A 21293-nucleotide genomic window follows, 5' to 3' on the forward strand; every position below is an offset into this window, starting at 1 on the left:
GGGGGGGGGGGGGGGTGGGATGGGGGGCGCGAGGCGCGGCCGGCCAATCCCCGCGCCCCGCGCGCCACGCGCGCGCCCGGGGCCCCGCTCCCCCTTTTTGCGGCCGCTTTGGAGTTCCGCGGAGCCGGCGGGGGCCCGGGCAATGGGATGCGAGGGATGCGAGGGATGCGAGGGATGGGGGAGCTCCCCTTGGCCTCCCTGTTCGTTCCCCCCGCGGAGATTTTGCCTTCCTGGTGCTGTGGTAAAAGGTGCGCGGTTCATAACGCGGCTTGCCCGGGGTATGGGGATGGGTACGGGGCTCCCCCCGGGATGCGGCTGCTCGGTGCTGTCAAATAACAGCGGTTTGGGTTGGAAGGGACCTGGAAAGATCGTCTCGTTCCAACCCCGTTCTAGTTCCGACACCTTCCACTAGATCAGGTTGCTCCAAGCCCCGTCCAACCTGGCTTTGGACACTTCCAGGGATGGGGCAGCCACAGCTTCTCTGGGCAACCTGTGCCAGGGCCTCACCACCCTCACAGGGAAGAATTTCTTCCTAATATCCCATCTAACCCTGCCTTCTTTCGGTGTGAAGCCGTTCCCCCTTGTCACTCCGTGCCTTTGTAAAAGAAATGATGGTGAGGACATACAAAACAAAACCCCCAGCACACTGTCTTCCTGTGTGGAAACACCAGCTCTGAGGCACTCTGGGGGAGTCGAGCTTTGGGACAGGATTTTATTTGCAGCTGGTAGGGAAGCCTAAAACAGGTGAGAGAGCCAAAATCGCCACAAACGTCTCGCTGAGCACACCAGGAACTCGCACGCAAATGAGTCCCTGGCTCTTGCTGCCCACTGAGTTGGTGGCCCCTGTGTCACTCCCTGCGGGAGCGATGGCAGCCAGGCGGCTGCCTCAATTAGAGCATCTCCGTGACTCTGTGAGACATTTTAATGCTCCCCTTGCCCCCTTGTGAAAAGCAGGAGATGCACAGGATCCCCTCGGCATCTCAGGAGAGTGGCACAAAAGAACTTTATTTTTTAGAGGCGGTGCTGGGGGAGCATAACCCGCTGTGGTGCCTTTCTGGGGTTCAGCCCAGTTCCTGCTGCCAGCCCCAGCGATGCAGCAGTTTTCTCCTCGGGACTCAGCACAAGGTGACCGAGTCCTTGCAACCCTGCCGAGGCGCTTGTGTGGTCTGTGGGCAGAGCGAGGGCCGAGCTGCTCGGCCGAGAGCGGTGGGGAGAGGGGGCAGCGGGGGGAGAGGGAGTGGGATCAGGAGCGGGAATGCCGCTGCCACTGCTGCCCACTGCCTGAACTGTCCTCCAAGGGTCAAACTGTTCAACTTCAGCCCCTTTGCCAGACTCAATCCTACTTTAGGGGAACAAAAGCCCAAAGTAGGCGACGATCAAGAAATGGGAGCACAATGATTTAAGCTTATCACACAGCCCAGAAATAAAGGACGCTGAGCTCGTGTGGGGGAGAGGGGGAGACCTTCAGAAAGGCTTTGTTTGCTGTAAGAAGATTGAACTCTGAGGTGACCCGATAGCCCTAAAAGTTTAGGGTCTGTGTTGCTGAGAGACCTTTGGGCACAGCCCATCCACACGTGGACCTCACAAGTTGAGAGCTGGCGTTAATGGCCGGCCTGCCCCAGGTGAATGGGGGCGCGACATCCCGGAGAAAGGGGGGACAAAGCTGCAGGGACAGGGTGGCCTGACCCCTCCCTGCTCTACCTCCCTCACACCCACCCGGCCTGAGGTGTCCTAAGGGTTTGGGGTACCAGGGCTGCCCACACCAGGCTACCCAGCCCTATGGCAGCCCCCGCAAACCCTGTGAGTGAGATGGTTCTGCTCTTAAATGGGGGGAACAGAATATATCCAAATCCAGCAGGGTATTGGGATGCTCTATGGAGGGGAGAAATGGAAAATGCTGCAGTGTGTGTGTCCCCTATGCCCCGATCCAGATCCTTCCCGAACCCTCTGTGAGCTCAGCAAAAAGTGCTGCAGAGAGGGACAGGATGAGGACTGGCCCCCCAGATCCCAAGCCGCGCTGACACTTTCAGGGTTTTGGGATCAAGGCGAGGAGAGGGGATCCCCCATAAGCGCTGCCCCGGCATCCTTCCCTGGGTCCCCCCACCCCGGGCAGACGAGCCCCTCGTTGGGGGCCGATTGTTCCCGGCAGATTTGCATGGCAGGTGCAGGCCTGCAAAGCGATTTTGCCGTCCTGGGCCCCCCCCCTCGCCTCCCCAAGAGGGTTTGCCCCCCCCCCCCTTGTGAAAAAAGGCCGCCGGTGCCTTCCTTTCCCATGAAGAAGAGAAGAAGCTTGAGGATCGCGTGAACACGCTTCAGTTTTCTTATTCTTTTCTATAGATGTGGGGAAAAGAACAGCCGATTGTGTGAAAAACCCAGTGCCTGCAAAAAGGGACATTGGCCATCCAGGCGAAGGTGCGCAAGGGAGAGCACTAATCGCTGAACCAGGAGACAAATACGATTACCAGCTCCGAGCCTTGAGTCAGAAAGTCTCATAGACTTTAAGATGTTAATCCCCAACATAATCCTTCCTTTGGCGTGTAGGAATAGTGCAGCCACAAGAGTTGTTTTGTTATTTATATTGGCGTTTAATAAAACTCAGCCAGTGGTGAATGGGCTGCCCACTCTCCAATGGTAATTAATTCCCTATTTCAGTGACCCAATTGTGCTGGGATAGAGCAGTGGGACAGTCCCACTGCCCCAACCCGCCTTTGTGCAGCTACACGGCTCTCGTGCTTCAACAGCTATGGAAACTCATTCTTTTGATGTCATTCAATGAGTTTTCCTTGGGCATCTTCTAAACTTCAAGGACCCTTTTCTTTCTCGAATGCCTGAAAAGCAGGACTAGCTTGACCACCTCTGTAGAATTTAATGATTTGGTGAAAGGGCCTTTTTTTGGGGGGTTTGTGTAAGGAAAGAGAGAAAGAAAATTTGGCAGGCTGGCTATCAAACAGGGGGGCTATCCAAACTCGGGTGTGCCGAACTCATTCAGCTCCTAATTTATACGCGTCTTAAAAGCCACTTTTCCTTACTCAAAATACTTGGAGGCTTCTCTCAGTCGAGGCATTTCTAGAAGGGATTTGCTAGTGAGCAATAACTCTGTTTTACAGAGGTGAGTAAAGACACAGCAAGTGGTGTTTTAAGAAGGCGTTTCCATCCAGAAAAGGGAAAAACACCTGGATGTTTTTGCCCAGAAAAGGGGAAAAATACCAGGTACCTGCAATGGGTTATTGATATAAAGTGTGTCTGTGGGTTTATGCTTTTTGGTTGTACGGTGAGGTGGCGCAAGGAGTGTGTGAAGTGAGCACATGAAGAACATGGAGTTACCCTGCAGAGCCACCCTGGTCCGGGCAGCCTCTTCTATGTCTTTATACACACTTCCAAAAAAAAAAAACCAAACCAAAAACCCCCCCAAAAAAACCCCTTCGCAAGTCACAAACAATTCAGGATTCAACTAAGAAAACACAGAGTGAACCATATGGCCGGGGTGGCTCGAGTTGGCTGCATTTTCCCCCAGACAAAGAAGGGATTGAGAGTTGAAGGAAAGGAGAAAAAAACCCAACTTTCCGGCTGATGAAGCTGTTGTCTGGAGGCAATGATCCCAAATCTCAAGGCTTTATTCCAGGCTCCGACTGAGACGTGATATGTCATATGATTAGCATCTTTCATATTTACAAGAGTAGTGCGGGCTGCCAGTCTTTAGAGAAAGGCGAGAGAAAGAAGGGGCATATGCTGAAATGGATTTAGCATTTGAAAGAGAGAAAAGAGAGCGGATAAATACACTTAAACGAGGATTTAGTTTTACTCCCGTTGAGTTCTAATGGCTTGTTGATTGAGATTTTAGGGAGCTGGGACAGAGGTGTCAGGAGTAATTTAAAGGCGCTATTCAACCCTGCCCCGCGCGGAAGGACCCGCCGTTCCCCCTGAGGGAGGAGCGGTGCTGCGGTCGCAGTGGCGGGCTGGCTCCAAGCGGGGCGGATCACCGCCGCCGCCGCCGCCGCTCCCTCCGCCGGGCGGGCGGGTGGCACCCCCTGGCGGCGGCGGGAAACTGAGGGGGGCAAAGTTATCTGGGATCGGGAAAACGGGGGGAAAAAATAGGGAATTCTCGAGTGTCAGCCCGGACAGCACCTGCTGCTACAGGAGGGTGCTCACTGCCCCGTCCAACCTGGCCTTGGCCGCTGCCAGGGATGGGGCAGCCACAGCTTCTCTGGGCAACCTGTGCCACGGCCTCACCGCCCTCACAGGGAAGGATTTCTTCCCACTGTCCCATCTAAACCCTCCCTCTGTCATTTGAAGCCGTTCTCCCCCCGTCCTGGCAATCCACGCCCTTGTGCAAGTCTCTTCTTTCCAGCTCTCCAGAGCTTGGAAAGGGGGCCTTTTAATTGTTTTAACCAAGCTCCTTCCTGGATGTGACATATCTGTAAATACGCAAGATAACAGAATTGTTCTAAAATATAATTCTGTTATTCTTCAGACTAAATAACATAACACTAATACCATTAGATACTTTGTGAGCATAAAAGGATTTCACTTCTCAAGCAGATAAAGTCACTTTATTTTCAGTTATCAAGCAAATAAAGTCACTTTATTCAGTTTTAGTCATGTAAACGCAGGGTCAAACAGAAGCATCAGTACATGAGATACAAACAAACATGTACCACATTAAATAAATATTAAATTAGCAATTTTACAGGCAAACGATATTAATAAAATAGGCACACATTTTATTTTTCCTTCTTCTTACTCTGCTCCTCTTCCTTCCGTTCCTCCAGGTAGCACTTCAGAATGTCGTTTAGCTGCTGCTCGCACTGGCTTGCATTTTGTAATCCATTTTCCCGTCCTAAAACCAGCAATAAACAGGATAATTACATCTCTCTTTACAGCATCCCATCATGGAACCAGCCCCTGGCAGTGCTGACATCGATTTGCCCCAGAGTATGGACTGGCTGTGATATCTCTGCTTGGAAAATGGTTCTTCAGAGCTCAGCCACTAACAAGGTGCTTTCTTTGATGTCAGCCAAGTAGGTAAAGTCCCATTACTGGATTAAAAAAATACTCTTTGAGTATAAAACCAGCTTGCAGGTAAAGCTGCAAATGTGCAACGTGCATTTTCCTGTGATATGTTAGATTTTATACGCAATAAATATTAAAAATTAGATTTTATATGCAATAAACGTACTGGTTTATAGCTGTGCATGCCATATACTTTATATATTATTATGTAGCATATATACCCACTATAAAGTTTAATTAAAGAAGCTGAGCTGCACAGTGTCAGAAACCCTGGAAAATACTACCTTTGCAGTGGTGAATTACTCTTCCCCACAGCTTGTTCCTGTTTAAACAGGCCAGGTTTCCCAAAATCAGCAAGTGCCTCTTTGCCCTCGTTAGCGCGACGTTCATCCTCTTCTCCGAGTCTATGAACCCAAACTGTCTGGTCCTGACGCAGGACAAGACAATGATTTCCTTCTCAGCACCTTGGAAAGCATCTACAGTGGACACCTGGACAGGTTTCACTTCAAAAGCTTCGGAGTGAACCCCACTGAGCAAACTCTGAATCTGTGGGCAAAAGAAACAGGGAAGGGGGTGAGTTTGGCTGCTCAGAGTCAACCACTTGCCTTGAGAAAACACCCAACATATCTGAGCCCGCACAAGATGTGAACTAGGAAACCACAGAGTGCAATGTGGAGGGGAAAATGAAAATATATTTTTTAATAATTCTTTGAATTAAAATAGCTTTATTAATTTTACAGGCCAAAATAGGGTTTTTTTTAATGCAAAAGAGCAATTGTGGCAAACTACCCATAGTCACTTCTAGTTGACTCTTCCTAGTTGAAATGAAACCTGTGTTTAAAACAAAAAATACATTTAAGGAAGTGCTTTACTGATGATCCACTACACCTTATACATCTGTGATTTATAAAGAGTAATCACACCAATAGCAGCTCCTTCTATTCCACTGGCAATCAGAGACTGGATGAGCTTGACTGCAAAGTGAGCCTCTGCCATGTTGGAAAAGCTGTTGTCTCTTTCGATCTGGAAAAGAGGGAAGAAGATTTCCAAATGAGCTCTCACAAGCAGAACGCAAAAAGGAACAGAATGGAGGGGAAAACTAAAATACTGCCTTTATTTACGTAAGAAATACGTGTGAGAGAACGTTCCAAGAACTCACCTGCTCCATGCCATTCACACTGTAAAAGCACAGTGTTGGAAGCCAGTCCAGTAAAGGAGTTCTGTCCTCCTCAGAAATGCCGTCCCTGAGGTTCCCTCCGTAGAACAGCTCGTTGGCGATGGCACTGAGGGCAGGGTGACAGCGGTACTGTGTCCGGAGGAGTATTGCTTTATGTCCCTAAAAAAAAAAAATGAGGATAAAGGGTGACTAGGAAGTGTTCAAGGCCAGCTTGGGTAGTGGGTGGTGGTAGGTGTGTCCCTGCCCATGTCAGGGAGTTGAATTAGTTGACCTTCGAGGTCCCTCCAACCCAAACTGTTCAATGATTCCATGATAATTTTCAAGGCTGAAACTCTGATCCTCTGACATCTAAACCAGAGTTTTCCTGGTGACTTCAGGGGACCTGCAATTCCACCCTCCACCTCTCCCAGAGGTGTGGTTGGCAGTACCTACCATTAAGCAGAGCCGGTCAAAGAGAGTCTGCTCCAATCCCTGCTCATGGACACTCTCAGACCCTTGAACAGTTGGTGGTAGTTGCCTGGGGTCTCCAACAAGGACGAGCTTTTCACACTGAAACCTGAATGGGAATGTGAAAAAACATGAAAAAAAGGTCTAAAAATGAGGCTGAACTGCTCATAACCAAAGTGTGTGTGCTGTGTTTATACATCCCACTGCTTTCCATCCTCCTCCCTGCTCCATCTTCCCACGGTTTAATAACACCCAAGGCCAGGCCTCCATTTAAAATTACTGCTCTTGCTCTCTAAGGTGAGACCTCGGGGTTCATGTGCTTAAAAAGATGTGGGCTTTGGCACTTCCAGGAGGTTGTGTCCCTGCTAAGCAAGTTATTTCCCTGCTGAAGCACCAAAGGAAGGCTGTACCTGGCGATGGGAAGGAGAGAAGCAGGTTCAGTCATCTGACTGCACTCATCCAGCATCACCACGGGGAACCTGAGAGCGTTCAGGCAGGGGAAGGGGCAGGCAGCACAGGTCACTCCAACCACTTTTACCTTTTAGTAGTGGGGGGAAAGTGGGGAGGCAAAAAGTGAGGATCATTTCGTAGTCCATCTCTGTGCAGTACATCACTATAGCAGTAGAATTGCTACAGGCTAACTCGTGTCTCTGGTTCTCAATGACCCGCTCAGATCTGCTTTGTTACAATTGCTTTACAACAAGCTGTGACTTTCTGAGCCTAGGACTGAGGAGAAATGACTGGAAAGACCAGAAATTGAGGCTATTTTTCTACAGGGTGTAGTAATCTTTAAAGGTAATACTCTGATGAAAAGTTGCTTAAAATATATTTGAAGTGTCCTTGGCGGTTGATGCACAGCTCCAGGATAGATTTAGCTCAGTCTTTATCTTTTAACCTTTATGACTATATAAATTTTAGTTTCAAGGTGACAGTGCAGACGAGCTGTAGTGAGAAATTTTTCTCTGCCCACCTTGAAAACTAAATTGGCAATATTAAATCAGCTTGCAGTCGAGTTCAAAAAGGGTTTCTGTCTTACATCATTAAAAAAGAACTGCGAGTTCAACTCAGAGAAGTCCTACACAGGTAAGACACTAAGCTATACCCGTGGAATCAAACCTAACACTTTATTTTTCAAAATTAGGAGCCTGGCAGGTGTGAGAGGGAATTCCCAGTTTCCATATGGTGGGTTTTGTGGCTAGGACACGGTGAATCCCCACTTTCCCATCCCATCTCTTTGACTGTACCTGTTGCAGGATGGTTTTATTGGTCCCCAGTTTGTGCTGCTCAATGCTCTTCCTGACATACATTTTTTCAGCTGGAGTCAAATCTTCTTTCATGAGAGCAAGCAGCTCTTTCAGCTGCTCGTTTTCATTTCCTGAGCCTGCATGTAAACTTCAAAAAAGATTTTTTTTAAAATGCATTACAGTGACTGAAAATAACAGTGCTTGGAAAAAATGTACAAAAATAATCACACTTCATACATAACAGTGCTTCAAAACAACATATTAACCTATCCCAAATTGCTTCAGATCCCATAAAGAACAAGTTTCTTACCTGTGGGGAAGAATTGCTTTGGTGATCTTCCTAATACTTCCCACTCTGATAAAATCCTCAAACCCAAGATCGAGCAGGCTTCAGAGAAAAAGAGAAGACAGATGTCACAGAAATGGAAGAAGAAACTTTGAAAACTTTACAAGTGGTTTTAAAAGGCACATCAGAACACTGAAAAACACGAACTCCTGCGATCAACCAGCTGAAGTAACTCAGGCCACAGTCTTTCAATACCAACACATTGATCTTCACCATGTAAGTGCATTATTATTTCTGGAAGAAGAGGCTGTAAAAGCCTCAGTGACCCACCCCAGCAGTATCCTGTCCACGGCAACGTTGGTGGAAGAAGCAATGAGAAGTTTCCATGGAGTTGGCCTTGGACCCTCCGTGGCTTCGCTGCTTTCGAAGAGCTGTACGAGGAACAAGATCACCACAGACAGCAGGTAGCTCTTGCCAGCCCCAAAAACACCTGGCATTTTGGAAGAAAAAGCCAAAGTTACAAGTGAAATAGAAGGAAGTATAAAGCAGTAAGGAATAGTGTGTAATAGGAAAAAAAAATTATAAAATTAAGCAAAGCTGATACGTGACCAAAAGTAGATTTAATTTGAAAAGAAAGAAGCACTCTGATTTTGTGTACAGATATTTCTAGGGAAAAACTCAACACTTCTGTGAAATCCTGCAAAAGGCAGAAAGCAAATTCGAGGATGAGGAGCTCTGTGCTGACAGAATGGATGTCTAATGTCAAGGTCATTATTGGAGAGGCCTCATCCAGAAATTAATTTTCAGGAAGTGCCTGAAGTAGGTGAGGGGACAGCAGCATTACAAAAGAGGATATTCCATACACAGGCAGTTTATTCAAGCTCATCTTTTGGGCTACGTTTCAAATAAGTCAACGCTGAATTTGCCTTTAAGTCTGCCTGAAATTGTAAATATATGATGAAGGAAACAAATCTACTGAAATGTTTCATCTCTGGGATATTTCCCCTAACCCTGGCATTACATATTAATCAGACATTTGCTGCATACCACGTATGATTGTGATGGGGAAGCTCTGATGTTCCTCCTCTGGGGTGATATTCCCACACGAGGTCATCATCCGAGCGATGTGGATCAGCGACGTCGCCTGGTCCGGGTTCAGGGAGAACCTTTGGATCATCTCCTTAGCCAGTCCCATGGCCACCTCAGAGCTGACAGGGCCAGCCCTCATTGAGCTTTTCAGGCTCATGGCAGGAGGAATAAATTTTCTTTTGTCGGCTCTTTTCGGAGCATTTTCAGAGTGACGATTCCTGAGGGCAAAAAATAGTCGAAAGTTGGGATATAATATAATTTGTATCTCTTGGTTCTGATACTCTCAGTGACCCAACACTGAACTGCTGAGGTTTTATGACCTGCTCACAGTATGAACAGTAACTTACATGTTTAGTAGGTATGGGATTAGTGGTAATGTGGAGGGATTGAAGTGTTCCTCCATATTCCTTAAGGATGCCAGCTCCCCACTGGCATTACAAACCAACAGGGCGTGAACACACACTGAAAAAGGCCACAGAAAAACAAAAGTAGGAAGAAATTAAATGAGCCAATATTTCACATCATTATAAAGTACCAAAAGGGTAATTAGCCAACTTCATCTCTTTCATTTACAAACCAAACCCAAACAACCCCCAGACTTTGGCTCAGTTCAACAGCAAAACCAAGGAACTTTTGCAAAATCACAGATTTAATACATGGCTTTTTATATAAATATATATTTATATATAGTATATATATAGTATATATATATATTTATATATAGTAGTGAGTTGTTTGGGATTGTATTTTCTTTCTCAGGGACAGTACCAACATATTCCTGTTATTTACACTGTGATAGGCAACTTGCATCCTATATTGTATTATTTACTATATTGTATTATTTATATTATCCTCATTTCTTCCTCCCTCACTTAGAATTTACCAGCTGCTCTGCAGGTTTAATTGCATTAAGTGCTGTGTTCAAATCAAGTATTCAAAGATACAAGTGAAAAAAATGCTGTGAATTAAATCATGTCTGAGGTTTGGGAAATTCTAATCTCTTCCTTCGTTGCTGGCTGGATTTCTTCGTAGTTGTTGCCCACAATTCTGAATTATTTGGTGAAGAACTCACTGTTTGATCTCCAGTTTGAGGGACTGTAGCCTTTCAATGGGAGCAATTCTATTTCATTGTTGGAGGATGGTCCAAAGAAAGCACTGCTTGCAATGAAAGTATCAATGGGATCAAAGTTCAGAGTCTTTGAAACCACCCAAATATCATCTGTCAAAAAAAATACAGAGTTCTCATAAGCTGCTCCTACTGCCACCTTTGAAATCAGATGCTTGGGATGTGCTTACCTTTGCTGTAGAGAGAAGAATGCTCCTTTTTGCTTAATTTGAGGTATAATTTGGGTTTGGAATCACCATCTAAGCTGGCAGGTGTATTCATAAATTTCTTGAACTTACTGTACCTCTGGGTTTGAATTTCAAAGGCTCTCCTGTGAAATTGTAAGTTTAAGGAAAAGCATGTAAACTTATTGGCACATTTTGGATTCAGCACCAAAAATAAGAAAGCTCCACAGATTGGACCAAATTATACAGATTGTGGTGCATGTTCATCATCTTGCATTAACAAGTTTTAAATACATTCCTCTTGCAAAATTCTCTCACATGCAGCCATAATGAAATTGTTTGCTCTACAGTTAAGCAGCACAGAATAGCTGTTAAAATTACAGAGAATAAATCAAAATCCCTCAGTAAAAGATTAAATGAACAAGAATTCAAGTGCAGCAACTGTAAGGGATTTCATTAATCAAGCTGCTGGTAAGCAGGGCTAAAAAGAAATGCCATTGCTATCAATATTATTCCTTCACTAATATGGCTCTTACATGTCTTTACAGAACTGTAGCCTCTTTAAAAAGAATGAAAATGTCTCTTAAATGCTGCTGAAATTCCGAGCTGCTGCAATATTTATAAATCCCGAATTCACACGGCACTGGAGAAAAGTGCAGAGGGTTTCAGGAATACCTCACCAAAAGCTGGCATTCCTCATAGAGAGCAATCTTTTGGCTTCTGAGGTATGTCCCAATGCTTTTGATGTCCTGGAGCACTGCACTGGGTCTGGATTTTGCCTGTGTGGGGTTCACATCTTCCATCCACTTGAAAAACGAGCACTGCTCAGCTTTCGGGGCGTCACAGGCGTAGAACAAACGACCCTGGAAAGGAGAAGGGGGGGAAAGAACAGAGCATGAGCACTAAAACAAGCAAGAAAAAAAGGGGAAAAAAAAGGACCAGCACTTTCACCCCTAAACTGTAAAAACACAGGGAATAAACAGCACCTTGTTATGACCTTCTTTTTTAACCATAACCAGCTTAGCAGGGTGCATGTGGTTGCAGAGTGGAGCACAGCTTCCCTGGCTTTGCCCATCTTTCACTGATGTGTAAAATGATATGTCCACTTTGGAGAGAGCATTGTGCAATCTTTGGGACAGCTCAAACAGCATTATGTTCAGTTGCTCTTGAGAGACAAAGGAAAAAAATAAAGGAATTATTAGTACAGCCTTAAAAATGCTTACGCAGGCACAAGACGCTCAAGCAAATATATTTTCATTTGAAGATTTCAATCCTAAATCAAAATATTTAATCTGAGTCCTAAAAGAAACCACAAAATCCATGTATTGCAGGGAAAAAAAGAGAAAAGCTTGGGAATGTAAAGAGTGGAAAACAGGCACGAGGTTACATAGTTGAACAGAAGTGTGCTGTTCTTTTGGTTTGTTTTTGCAATTTTGGGCATAGATTGAATATATATAAAAAAGTCAAATGCAGCCAGTTCTAATGGGTGATGTTGAGGATTTCTGTCCCTCTTATCCTGCCTGGTGAAGCTTCAGAAATACCCTGTTTAAAAATGACAGCCTTGTACACAACACGGTGTCAGACTTACCTGTCAGAGCAGCTTTAAAAATCTGTTTGTAGTGAAGATGAGACCGAAACACAGCTGGGATGGAGATCTTTCTTTTAGGGAGACTAGCATGTTTCACTTTGTCCACGTTAGGAAAAGACAACTCAGAAATTGTTACGTCCTAAAAAGACCCAGAAAAGGAAACCATTAAAACTTGCAAGACCCTGAAGGAGAAAAATAACTTATCCCTAAAGCTTGGGCTGCCTAATTTAGGATGCAACATGAGGTTAAAATTTGTCCCTGCATTTATAGTAATGCTTCCAAAGGCTGTAAATTATGTAAGTTATGTCACTGAAAATTATGTTTTTCAGTGCTAGGGGAAGGAGCACACAACCCCCATTAATCAGATGAAAATATAGCAAAGGTAGAACAAGGCTAGGGAAGGCAGAACCACACACACACATATATATATATATACCTACACACACACACATATATATGTATATGTGGTATCAGTGTTTATTCAGTGCCATTAACTTACTTTTCCACAGTTAAAACTGAAAAAATGTGTAGTATTTTAAAATCAGTGACTGCGCCTTGAAGCAAGGTGTTCTTCGAAACAACGTTGACTTTCAAATTTAGAAAAACCCTTCTTGAAAACACATTCTTACCAATTACAGGTGACCAAACAGCCCAACAGTTTTTATTTCATCTTCCTGCCATCAACATTCTGGTTACAAACCTAAATCTGGCACCGTGCGTGCCCAGGAATTACCTTTACAAACAGTTGGTCGAGCAGCTGCTGTCCTGCAGCTGAGACTCTTTTTTTTTGTTTTGCTACATAGGTAGAAACATTTCACCCCATTGCAACTGATACTATCTTGCAGGAAATCAAAGAAATGCAGTTCCTTTGGCTGGAAAAATGTGTTTCTGCCACCTAGACCTGTATTTGCTTGAACAGTTACACACCTGGCCCTCTCCTGTTCCGGCGTGGCAGCTCAGGTGACTCAACACCTTTTGTGTTGCCGCAGCCAAAGGTGTCCGACTTAAGTGCAGGGAAAGTAACTTCCCTTCAGAAATCCAATCCTGGGGAGGGGTGCTGCTTGCAGGACATTCCCCAGGGGAGCTCTTGGATGTCAGCAGAGGGGCAGCACCGGGAGCACTTTGATTCCCAGTGCTTTGATTCCCGGCTCCGCTCTCTCCCGTGTCACCCCGCAGCATTCCAAGGATGCTCTGGGCACAGATGTCATCAGTCTCTTCCCTGTCAGGGCTCAAGTCACTCTGAGCACTGTTTTGATACTTCAGCCACTTGCTTTGTCTGTGTTGGGAAGTCAAGTCAGGGAGCAGGGGTTGGACAGATTCCCTTTGTCCGTCTTCCGCGTACTCCCCAAACACAGAGGTCTCATAATTCCTGTCCTGGGGGCCACGAGCACTCCGAGGAAATTCCATTGGCTGGATGCATAAATTGCCTCCTGGAGAGCCCCAGGATTGCTGGAGCTCCTCGCTGTCAGTGGGATAAACCACGGCAGGAATCCCCTCGGTGGCAGGAAGGGTGACAAACGGAGTCCGGGTTTTAACGGTGGGTTTGGATCTCTGGAGCCTGCACTCCTCTGGATAGCTGGATTTCTCCCCTGCTGTAGGGCAAAGACATCTTACAAGCAACTTGTAGCACTTAGGGATGGCACTTCAGATGTACAGAAAAGAATTTCAAGTTCTTCCTTTCGCATCCTGTCTTTTAACTGGGAAGCTCCCTGGATCATGCCTGGGCAGTACCACACTAAATTTCCATACACCACGACAGATTTGGTGTGATTCTTTCAATTAATTTTAATTCTTTTAAATCCCCATATTCAGAAAACATTCTATAGCCACTCTACTTGTATAAAAGACAATTATTTAAACGTGGTTGTGTTTTGGAGGCCATTAATCTGATAGTTTTGGTAGGTCACCGACAGATGCCAACTGGAAAACGCCCAGCTTAACACTTGTTCCTTTTTCCAGAAAGATCACCCCCAAAACCTGTGAATTAATACTAAATAACGTAGATAAGGAAGCTTTTAGTACCAAAAAGCATCCTTTGGACTAAATTCATTATCAACAGTGACAGTCATTGATAGGTGCCAGCTGAAAGTGGGTCAGAGAACAGCTGAATATGGAAGAAAACTAAAAGCAGTTAAATAAAAACATAAATATGACTTAGAAGCTTAGCTGACAGCCTTTACTTCCCCCCAACCTAGAAGCTGATTTTTTCTCTATAAAACTAAATCACTCCACCGAGGTCTCTTTCAGGAGAATAGAATTGGCAGAGTAATTGTCATGGCACAACTCGCTGTGCTTCAAAAATCCTCAGGGATTTTCCAGCTAAAATACTGTAAGAGTGCAATTATAAACTGTAATGTCTTACTGAAAAAAAAATCTGGGAGTTCTGGTTCACTTGGTAAGATCCCTTGTATCAGGGGCTCCTGGATTTCTCCAGTAGTTTCCTCATTTTCTGAAGGTGGAGAAGTTGTAGAATCTGGATCAAATGAGGAAGTCAGTTCTGATGAAATCTACAGGTGAAGAATTAATATGTTAGATGAATGACTGGAAAAAACCCCTTGATTATAGCTCTTTTATCACTGTTCTCTCTCTCATCATTCTAAACAATTGAAATGTGTCTCACAGTCGAGATAAAAGAGCTTCAAAAATAAGAAATTGCCACGAACGCCCAGGAAATAAAGCCAAAAATATCTAGAAAAGACAGTCAGTCCACACCTTGCCAGGTTCCCAGGAAGTCCACTGTGCTTGTCTCAGAGCAGAATGTGAAGGTAAGCCTGACACTGTCCATGCTGGCACTTCAGGATACACATGGAATGCCAGTGCTAGGAAAAACACGTGAAGGACAGAAGTCAGGCAGGAATTTTGAGGCCAATTGCTGCCTTTTAACTTTTACTTCCACTTACGAGACTGATTTCTTCTTGGCTCTTCAGTCACATCAGACTCCATTTGAAAATTCCCTTCTCTGATAACATCCATATCATCCCCATGAAGACTTCTGGAACCTGGAGACTTTACCAAAAAAAAAAAAAGGATTAGCAAAAACTTGCTAGAAATTCAACTGCTTCTCTTCTGTTTTTCAGAGTGGAATTGATCAGAGAAGAAAAAAACCAATGTTTTACCTGTCTGAAGTCAGAAAGGCCATAATTGCTTGAAAACAGGGGTGACAAAAATGTCTCAGTTGCAAAGTCCATGTTATGGGGGTACTGCTGCCATCCCAGCTGGGAGCAGGGAACTCTCACCATGACCTCACTAGCTGCTGATCCCTTTACTTGGTGCCCTTGGAATGCAACAGGCTACACAACACATTGGAATCATCACTAACTGGAATAAATATCGCTCTGGAACTATCTACAGTCACTAAAGGTACTCTTCAATACATGCAACAAAAATAATCTCTTGGAAACTAGAAGAGAAACACACACACACACAAAAAAAAATCTGTTTTTTCCTCATAATTTCAGTTTAAAACTCTCCCTGGAAAATTTCCCACAGATAAATATAGTAAAAAATTATGAGAAGCCCATTATGAGCCATTAAAATTTTATTAGGACTCACTGTAATAGATTACAAATAGTAAACCATTTCATTGCCATCTAAGGAACACTGTTCATTATGCTTCAGTTCCACAGGAATTGTACCTTTGGTTGCCAGTCACATGTCCCAGGGGCTCTTTGGGCTGCTGCTACTGGTAGAATACATGGCTCTGTCTTCTGTAATAAACTGTCCACAGAGCTGGGCTGCACAGAAAAAGTACCAAAACCTAATCAGCCTAACAATGTAATAACCATTTCAAGTGAAAATACAAGCTAAGGAATCTCTTGTATTTACACAAAAGAAGCATTTCAATTACAGCCTTTTTATTTGGAAGCCAGGACAATGCAGGACAGGATAAAAAAACTTGTGTTTGCCTAAAATCTTTAAGCTTTGGGTGGACTGAAAGAAAAGGACTATTACTGTGTGAAGTATCAACCACAAACAGATTTCCCAATATATTTCAACCCAAGTGCTAAAATTCCTAGGAATTGACTGGTAGGGAAGGAGAAGTACCAGACATATTAATGTGATGTTAAACATAACTAAATATTACCATTTGCATTAAGTTTCTTGTTATACAAGAGGCCTCCTGAATATTTATTGGCAAGAGGACTTCCTCTGTTTATTACCAGCTTCATAATCAATACCAAGAATTTTATTCCTGGTAGGAAATGAATTTATCTTGTACAGATAAATATATGTAGTCAAAAATGGGTTACCATAAGGCCAGAAGAATCAAAGTATGAACAGGAAGGTGCCTGTAAACTTTCTGAGTAAGGCATTTCTGTAAACTCTTTTACAGCTACAAGAGATGGAAAAGCATAATGAGTTACAGATAAAAGTTGGGGTTTTTAATGTGAAAACATCTGAATATTTACTGGGCTTACAAACCCAACCCATGCAATGAGTTGCACAGTTAGGATTTAACTGAACTAAAGACACAGAGCTCACAATGTTGCTTTAAACACTAAAAACTGCATGAGGGAACCTATAGAACACATCACTCAAAAAAGAAGATTTCTGAACACGAATTGTCCAAGAGAGACAAGAGTACAGAGGTCAAACAGATACAGACACACAGAATTCACTTTACAGCAGAAGCTGACCTAACCTTCATCTTTCCCAAGGGGTTCAAATGTCTCCTGGGAAGTCTCTGTCTCACAGAACACGCTGTCATTTTCCTCCATCTTTTGCAAGCTTTCTAAAGCTGTGCTGTGTTGAGTCAAAGCCCTCAGAAGAGCAATATCATTCACGAAAGCAGGGAGATCTGAGGAGTTTTCAGCCCCTCCTCTTTCACCTCTGCAGGCTGCAGGAGGGGTGTTTATGCTCTCTGAGTTTTCAAACTCTGTTTCCTCTGGAGATGAATGGCCTGTTCCTAAAGGATGCACAGAACTTGTGGAAAGGAGAGCATCTTCCTTGTGTGACGTGCCAAATACCTGTTCATGGTCTTCTGCAATATATTGGGATGAGCCACTGCCAAGAGCTGATTTTGGTGACAAAGCCAGCAAAGGACTGCCTGGTTTAATGCCATCACTCCTACTCCCCCAGAAGTGTTCTGAGCCAACCTCTGGGGATTCCCTGCATCCAAGCTCTGTGACACCTTCTTCATCCGTGGCAGAAATGATTCTGCTGGGAGAAACACCTGAAATACTTCCAGTTGCCTCAAACAGACTGGTTTCAGGGTGACATTCCTTAACATTTGTGTCCCCAGGCATAGGATCAGAGTGCTGGTTTCTTATCTGTGGTGTGCCATTAATGGTGAGTGCTGCACAGCCAGCATGATCCTCTTTATTGCTTGTGGCTTCAAGACTTAATTGACTTGCATTCATCTCTTTTACGTTGTGTCCACCACCCAAAAGTTCCACTTCAGTTCTGCTCTGGCTTGCAGGGTCTTCTGCCACCCTCCTGGGATCTCTGACACTGGTTTCACAAAGCTCAGACAAAACACCCCCAGTGCAGTCACTTCCATCATTCTCTCTGTCAAATGTTGAACATTTGGCTTCGTTTTTGCTGTGTGTCACCCCTTCACAGCGGGAATGAGGTCTCAGCACAGCATTTGGAGCTACATCCCCTCCCTCAGAGCAATCTGGGCTCTCTGACAGTGTGTCTCCCTCAGTGGGCTTCTTCACATCTCTTTCACACTCTTCTTCACTGTCTGTGTCATTAAAATCAAAAGACTCCATTAGATTAAAGTTAACCTCCATCAGTTCTTCATCTGGACTACACCCTTTGCCATGCCAACTTAACTCCTCCTTAACACTTCCAGCTTCAGTCAGTGTTAGATCCCCAGAGAGCTCCAGGTCACTGGGCACCCCCTCTGAATTTTGTCCTGGCTGAAGCTCGCTCTGCATCTTCACAGACGAATTCTCCCTAAGATCCTTAGTCCCTGACTGCTCCCTGTATCCAAAAGAATTGTTTTCAAAGGTGACTGGACTTGCTGAAGGTGAAATGTCACCTGAGGACGGGACAAACTGGCTGTCACTCATTCCACTTATGGTGGACTCAGGTAGGAAGCAACTACTTGTGTTGCAGGGATCCTGCAAATCTTGACTTAAATTATTTACCTTTTTGTCGTGTCTCTGTCCTGTGGCTTCTTCAGCATAAGGCTGTTCAGGGGAATTCAGAGGCATTTCAGCATTCCAGTCCTTCTTATCATTTCCAGTTCCCTTCCTGAAAGGCAGGTGCTGAGTGTTTGGAACGATTCCTCTGGCAGGATCACCTGGAAATGCAGGTAGGGCCGTGCTTTTTTGGTCACATAAATCTGCATTTTTTGATGCCTGAAACCTGGAGAGACTTTCTGTAAGTGCAGCTGTTTGTTCTCCGTGTCCTTGTGCTGGTTTGGACTTCAGAAGAGCAATGATCTGTGCCGTGCTCCTGATGTTGTGGGACACCGCCCCGGGACCAGTTTGCCCAGTAAGGAGAGGAGATTCTGGCTTCACCAGGAACTGAGCAGAGCTTTGCTTCTCTGTCCCCTCACATCTGTCAAGAAATGGAGCTGAAAGCAGCGAGGAGACAGACACGTGGTCTCTGTCATTATCCCTACATCCATCTTCCTGGAAGCCTGCAGAGAGATTTGTGTCCGCATCCTCCTTGCGAACCGTGGAAAATAACGGAGAGGTGACATAAAACTGGGATGGAAAAGTCCCCTGGCACTGCTTAGATGAAGGCAACAGTGTTGGTTTTTCCTCCTCTTCCACGGCTGGTATTTTCTTTGCAACTTGGCGTGGCCCTTGGAACCCCTGGGAAATTTAAAATCAATGATTTAAAATCCACGTTGCGCGATCAAACGTTGAACAACCGACATAAAAATCTGAAACAAAAGCACACCGTAAACTTCCTCTTCAGGCCAACAGGGAGGCGTCTTGGAGGCAGAAGACCAGGTCTGACACCATTTCTATCCACTGCTGGAGTTTCTTCTGCTCTCCTTGGCTGATCTTCCAGAGGTTTCTCACTCGCTTTTGCTGCTTCGACCGTGATCAAGTATCGGTCGCTTTCTAAATTATCTCCAGCAGCCACCTAGGAAGGAGGGAGCAGCAGGGTGCACATAATAGTGCCATGTAAGAGAGAATAACTTACAGATTTATTTTAAATAAATAGTCTTTTAAGTGCTTAGATGTAAAAAATTCAGATATTTAGACCCAGCATATCACAGATGCCATATAAAGAAATAAATATATATATATGTAGAGTAGAAAGCATCAGCACTTATCTTCAAGTTATGCTTATTTATTATGTCCCTGTAATAACACTGCTTTTACCCCAAAGGAATAAAATTCCATAAAACCTTCTGGACAAACAATAAGACTTGTCAATAAGAAGCAGCTGTTTTCCCTTTTCATTATTTCCACTGTAGCAGAGCTTTATATCCACGACAAGAAAAATGGCTCTTTTAGTTACCAACCCAGTGTTTGAAGCTCTGCCTGAAACACGAAGCACAATCAGGCACTCAGATAACAACTCCAAACAAACTGTACCTGAGATTTTATAAAAATACTCTCCAGGCATTGTCCTTTGTCATCAAACAAGGTGGCCTGCAATGAAAAAACGGGATTTTAAATAACCAGTTATTTCACAGAGCCACTAGACTGGCACTGGCAGTCCAGCAGTACCAGATGGGATTAAATCCAAGAGTATTAAATCCGAGTTTTCACCTGATTTCTGCCAGTTCTAATCCTCAGAACTCCATCTTGCCACGTTTTTGCTTTTTTTGTCTTTTGGTGAGTGTATAATACCTGTTTTAAATGTGCAAAGTGTTGGAGAAATAAGAAGATATTTGAATAATACAGCGGCTTTAATTTATTTTAATTTATTGCTAATAATAATAGTACACAGTGTTAAAAACCACTTACAGTAAATTCTTGAGAGGTCATTGCTTTTTCAAAACAGCAATTTATTTCACAAACATCCACATCTTCACACAGCCTGAGAGGCGGGGAAATGGTCAGAATTCACCAGAGCTGTGAAGGAAATGTATGGACAAAGAATTACATGTCAGTTCACTTCTGTTTTCCCCTCAAAAGAACTTTTCTTGCAGAAAAAAAACAAAAACAAGAAACACACACAAAAAACCCCAAAACAACAACAACAACAAAACAAACAAAACAAAAAAAAAATACCCCAGAAGCTGTTACCAGAATAATTTTGTGCCAGGTGTGGAGCTGGCCATGCATGTTCAACTCATGTAAAACATGAATTATATTTAAAACACAACTGACTGCAGACCAGCCACCCGTGAAGCCAAACCTCTTCATGTATTTAACGTTAGACCGCAATAACACTTAAAACAAAGTTCAAAATAGCCTCTGGATGAGTGAGGAACAGTTTATATGAAGAAAGGGGGAAAGATTCCTGCCGTTTCTTGTGGTTGCCACCTCCTCGGTTGCTTAATGAGCTGAAAATCCATGGAAGTGGACATCCTTGGAGGACACGAAGTTACCACCTTTAAAGCCGCTGGATGGACGCGAACCCTTCCAGTGACTCCAGGCGGGATGCCGCGGGAGCAGGGACGTGCAAAACAAACCAACCCACCGCCTCCTTTTCCAGCCCCTTCGTCCAGCAGCATTCCCGTCAGCGCCAAGGGGGGATTCCATTGCCCGAGGGACCGCGACCCCCCCCCCCCCCACCCCTTCCGCCGGTGACACCGCGATCCTACCCAGCGACCAGGATTCAGGACCGGAATCAGGACCAGGATCGGAATCAGGCTCGGGATCGGGATTGGGATGGGAATTAGGAGCGGGATGAGGATCCCGGTGGCAGCCGCCGCCCTCTCGAATTTCCCGCCGCGGCGCCCCGCGTGACGTCACAGCTGCGCGCCGCCCGGCGGGGGAGGAAGTCACGTGTGCGCGGGGCCGGGTGCGCCCCCCGCCGCTGCCGCCGTGCACGCGCGGGCGCCGCCGCGGGGCTTTTCATCCCTTAAAAGGGGGAGAGGGGGGTGGCGGGGGAAGCCGGGACTGACGGGGATAACGGCCGTGGAGGAGCCGCGGGCGGGGCGGGCCGAGCCAGTGTCTTCGCGGCGGTGGTGGTGGTGGTGGCGGCGACGGCAGGTCAGTGACTTGGGAGCGAGGCGCGAGCGTCTGGGTGGTGCCGACGGCAGCTCAGTGACTTGGGAACGGGGTGCGGGGCTGTGGGTGG

The 21293-nt window shown here is 45.2% G+C and overlaps 2 protein-coding genes and 1 long non-coding RNA gene across 5 annotated transcripts in view; 2 read left to right on the forward strand and 1 right to left on the reverse strand.

The window, feature by feature from the left end:
- Window positions 1–4297: 4297 nt before the first annotated feature.
- On the reverse strand, window positions 4298–20957 carry ZGRF1 (zinc finger GRF-type containing 1). 3 transcript variants are annotated; one of them, XM_027658910.1, is made up of 29 exons: window positions 20815–20957; window positions 20012–20119; window positions 19814–19894; window positions 19637–19693; window positions 18990–19178; window positions 16774–18901; window positions 16382–16464; window positions 15767–15865; window positions 15248–15421; window positions 15032–15137; window positions 14844–14950; window positions 14494–14638; window positions 13059–13720; window positions 12132–12270; window positions 11530–11708; window positions 11219–11406; window positions 10550–10689; window positions 10326–10472; window positions 9601–9715; window positions 9212–9471; window positions 8495–8654; window positions 8189–8266; window positions 7879–8026; window positions 7045–7172; window positions 6620–6743; window positions 6170–6346; window positions 5899–6033; window positions 5295–5556; window positions 4298–4837 (listed from the first exon to the last, which is right to left on the reverse strand). In XM_027658910.1, the coding sequence occupies exons 2-29, from the start codon at window positions 20030–20032 to the stop codon at window positions 4722–4724; spliced, it is 6348 nt and encodes a 2115-aa protein (XP_027514711.1). In that variant the 5' UTR covers window positions 20033–20119; window positions 20815–20957; the 3' UTR covers window positions 4298–4721. The 3 variants fall into 3 exon arrangements, with proteins under 3 accessions (XP_027514711.1, XP_027514710.1, XP_027514712.1); XM_027658909.1 differs by having other exon boundaries at window positions 13059–13723; XM_027658911.1 differs by lacking the exon at window positions 15248–15421 and having other exon boundaries at window positions 4299–4837; window positions 13059–13723.
- Window positions 4827–15477, forward strand: LOC113954512. The gene is made up of 3 exons (XR_003530252.1): window positions 4827–5018; window positions 11092–11268; window positions 15209–15477. It is a non-coding gene; the product is annotated as an uncharacterized LOC113954512 (long non-coding RNA).
- A 129-nt stretch (window positions 20958–21086) lies between the features above and the next one.
- LARP7 (La ribonucleoprotein domain family member 7) overlaps window positions 21087–21293 on the forward strand; it is a 31904-nt gene continuing 31697 nt past the window's right edge. Inside the window, exon 1 of the mRNA XM_027658959.1 lies at window positions 21087–21205. The gene's annotated coding sequence lies outside the window, so the exon portion shown is untranslated. The remainder of the gene's footprint in view (window positions 21206–21293) is intronic.

Source organism: Corapipo altera, unplaced genomic scaffold (genome assembly GCF_003945725.1).
Source record: "Corapipo altera isolate COAL_440 unplaced genomic scaffold, ASM394572v1 255, whole genome shotgun sequence".
NCBI lineage: Eukaryota > Metazoa > Chordata > Aves > Passeriformes > Pipridae > Corapipo > Corapipo altera.

Excerpts from the sequence above, each read along its gene's own strand:
- ZGRF1 (XM_027658909.1), bottom strand. The coding sequence starts at position 20,032 with ATGACCTCTCAAGAATTTACT. Across the intron at positions 19,694-19,813 it reads TTAGAACTGGCAGAAATCAG|GCCACCTTGTTTGATGACAA; the intron begins GTGAAAACTCGG and ends TTTTCATTGCAG. Across the intron at positions 8,027-8,188 it reads AAAGCAATTCTTCCCCACAG|TTTACATGCAGGCTCAGGAA; the intron begins GTAAGAAACTTG and ends TCTTTTTTGAAG.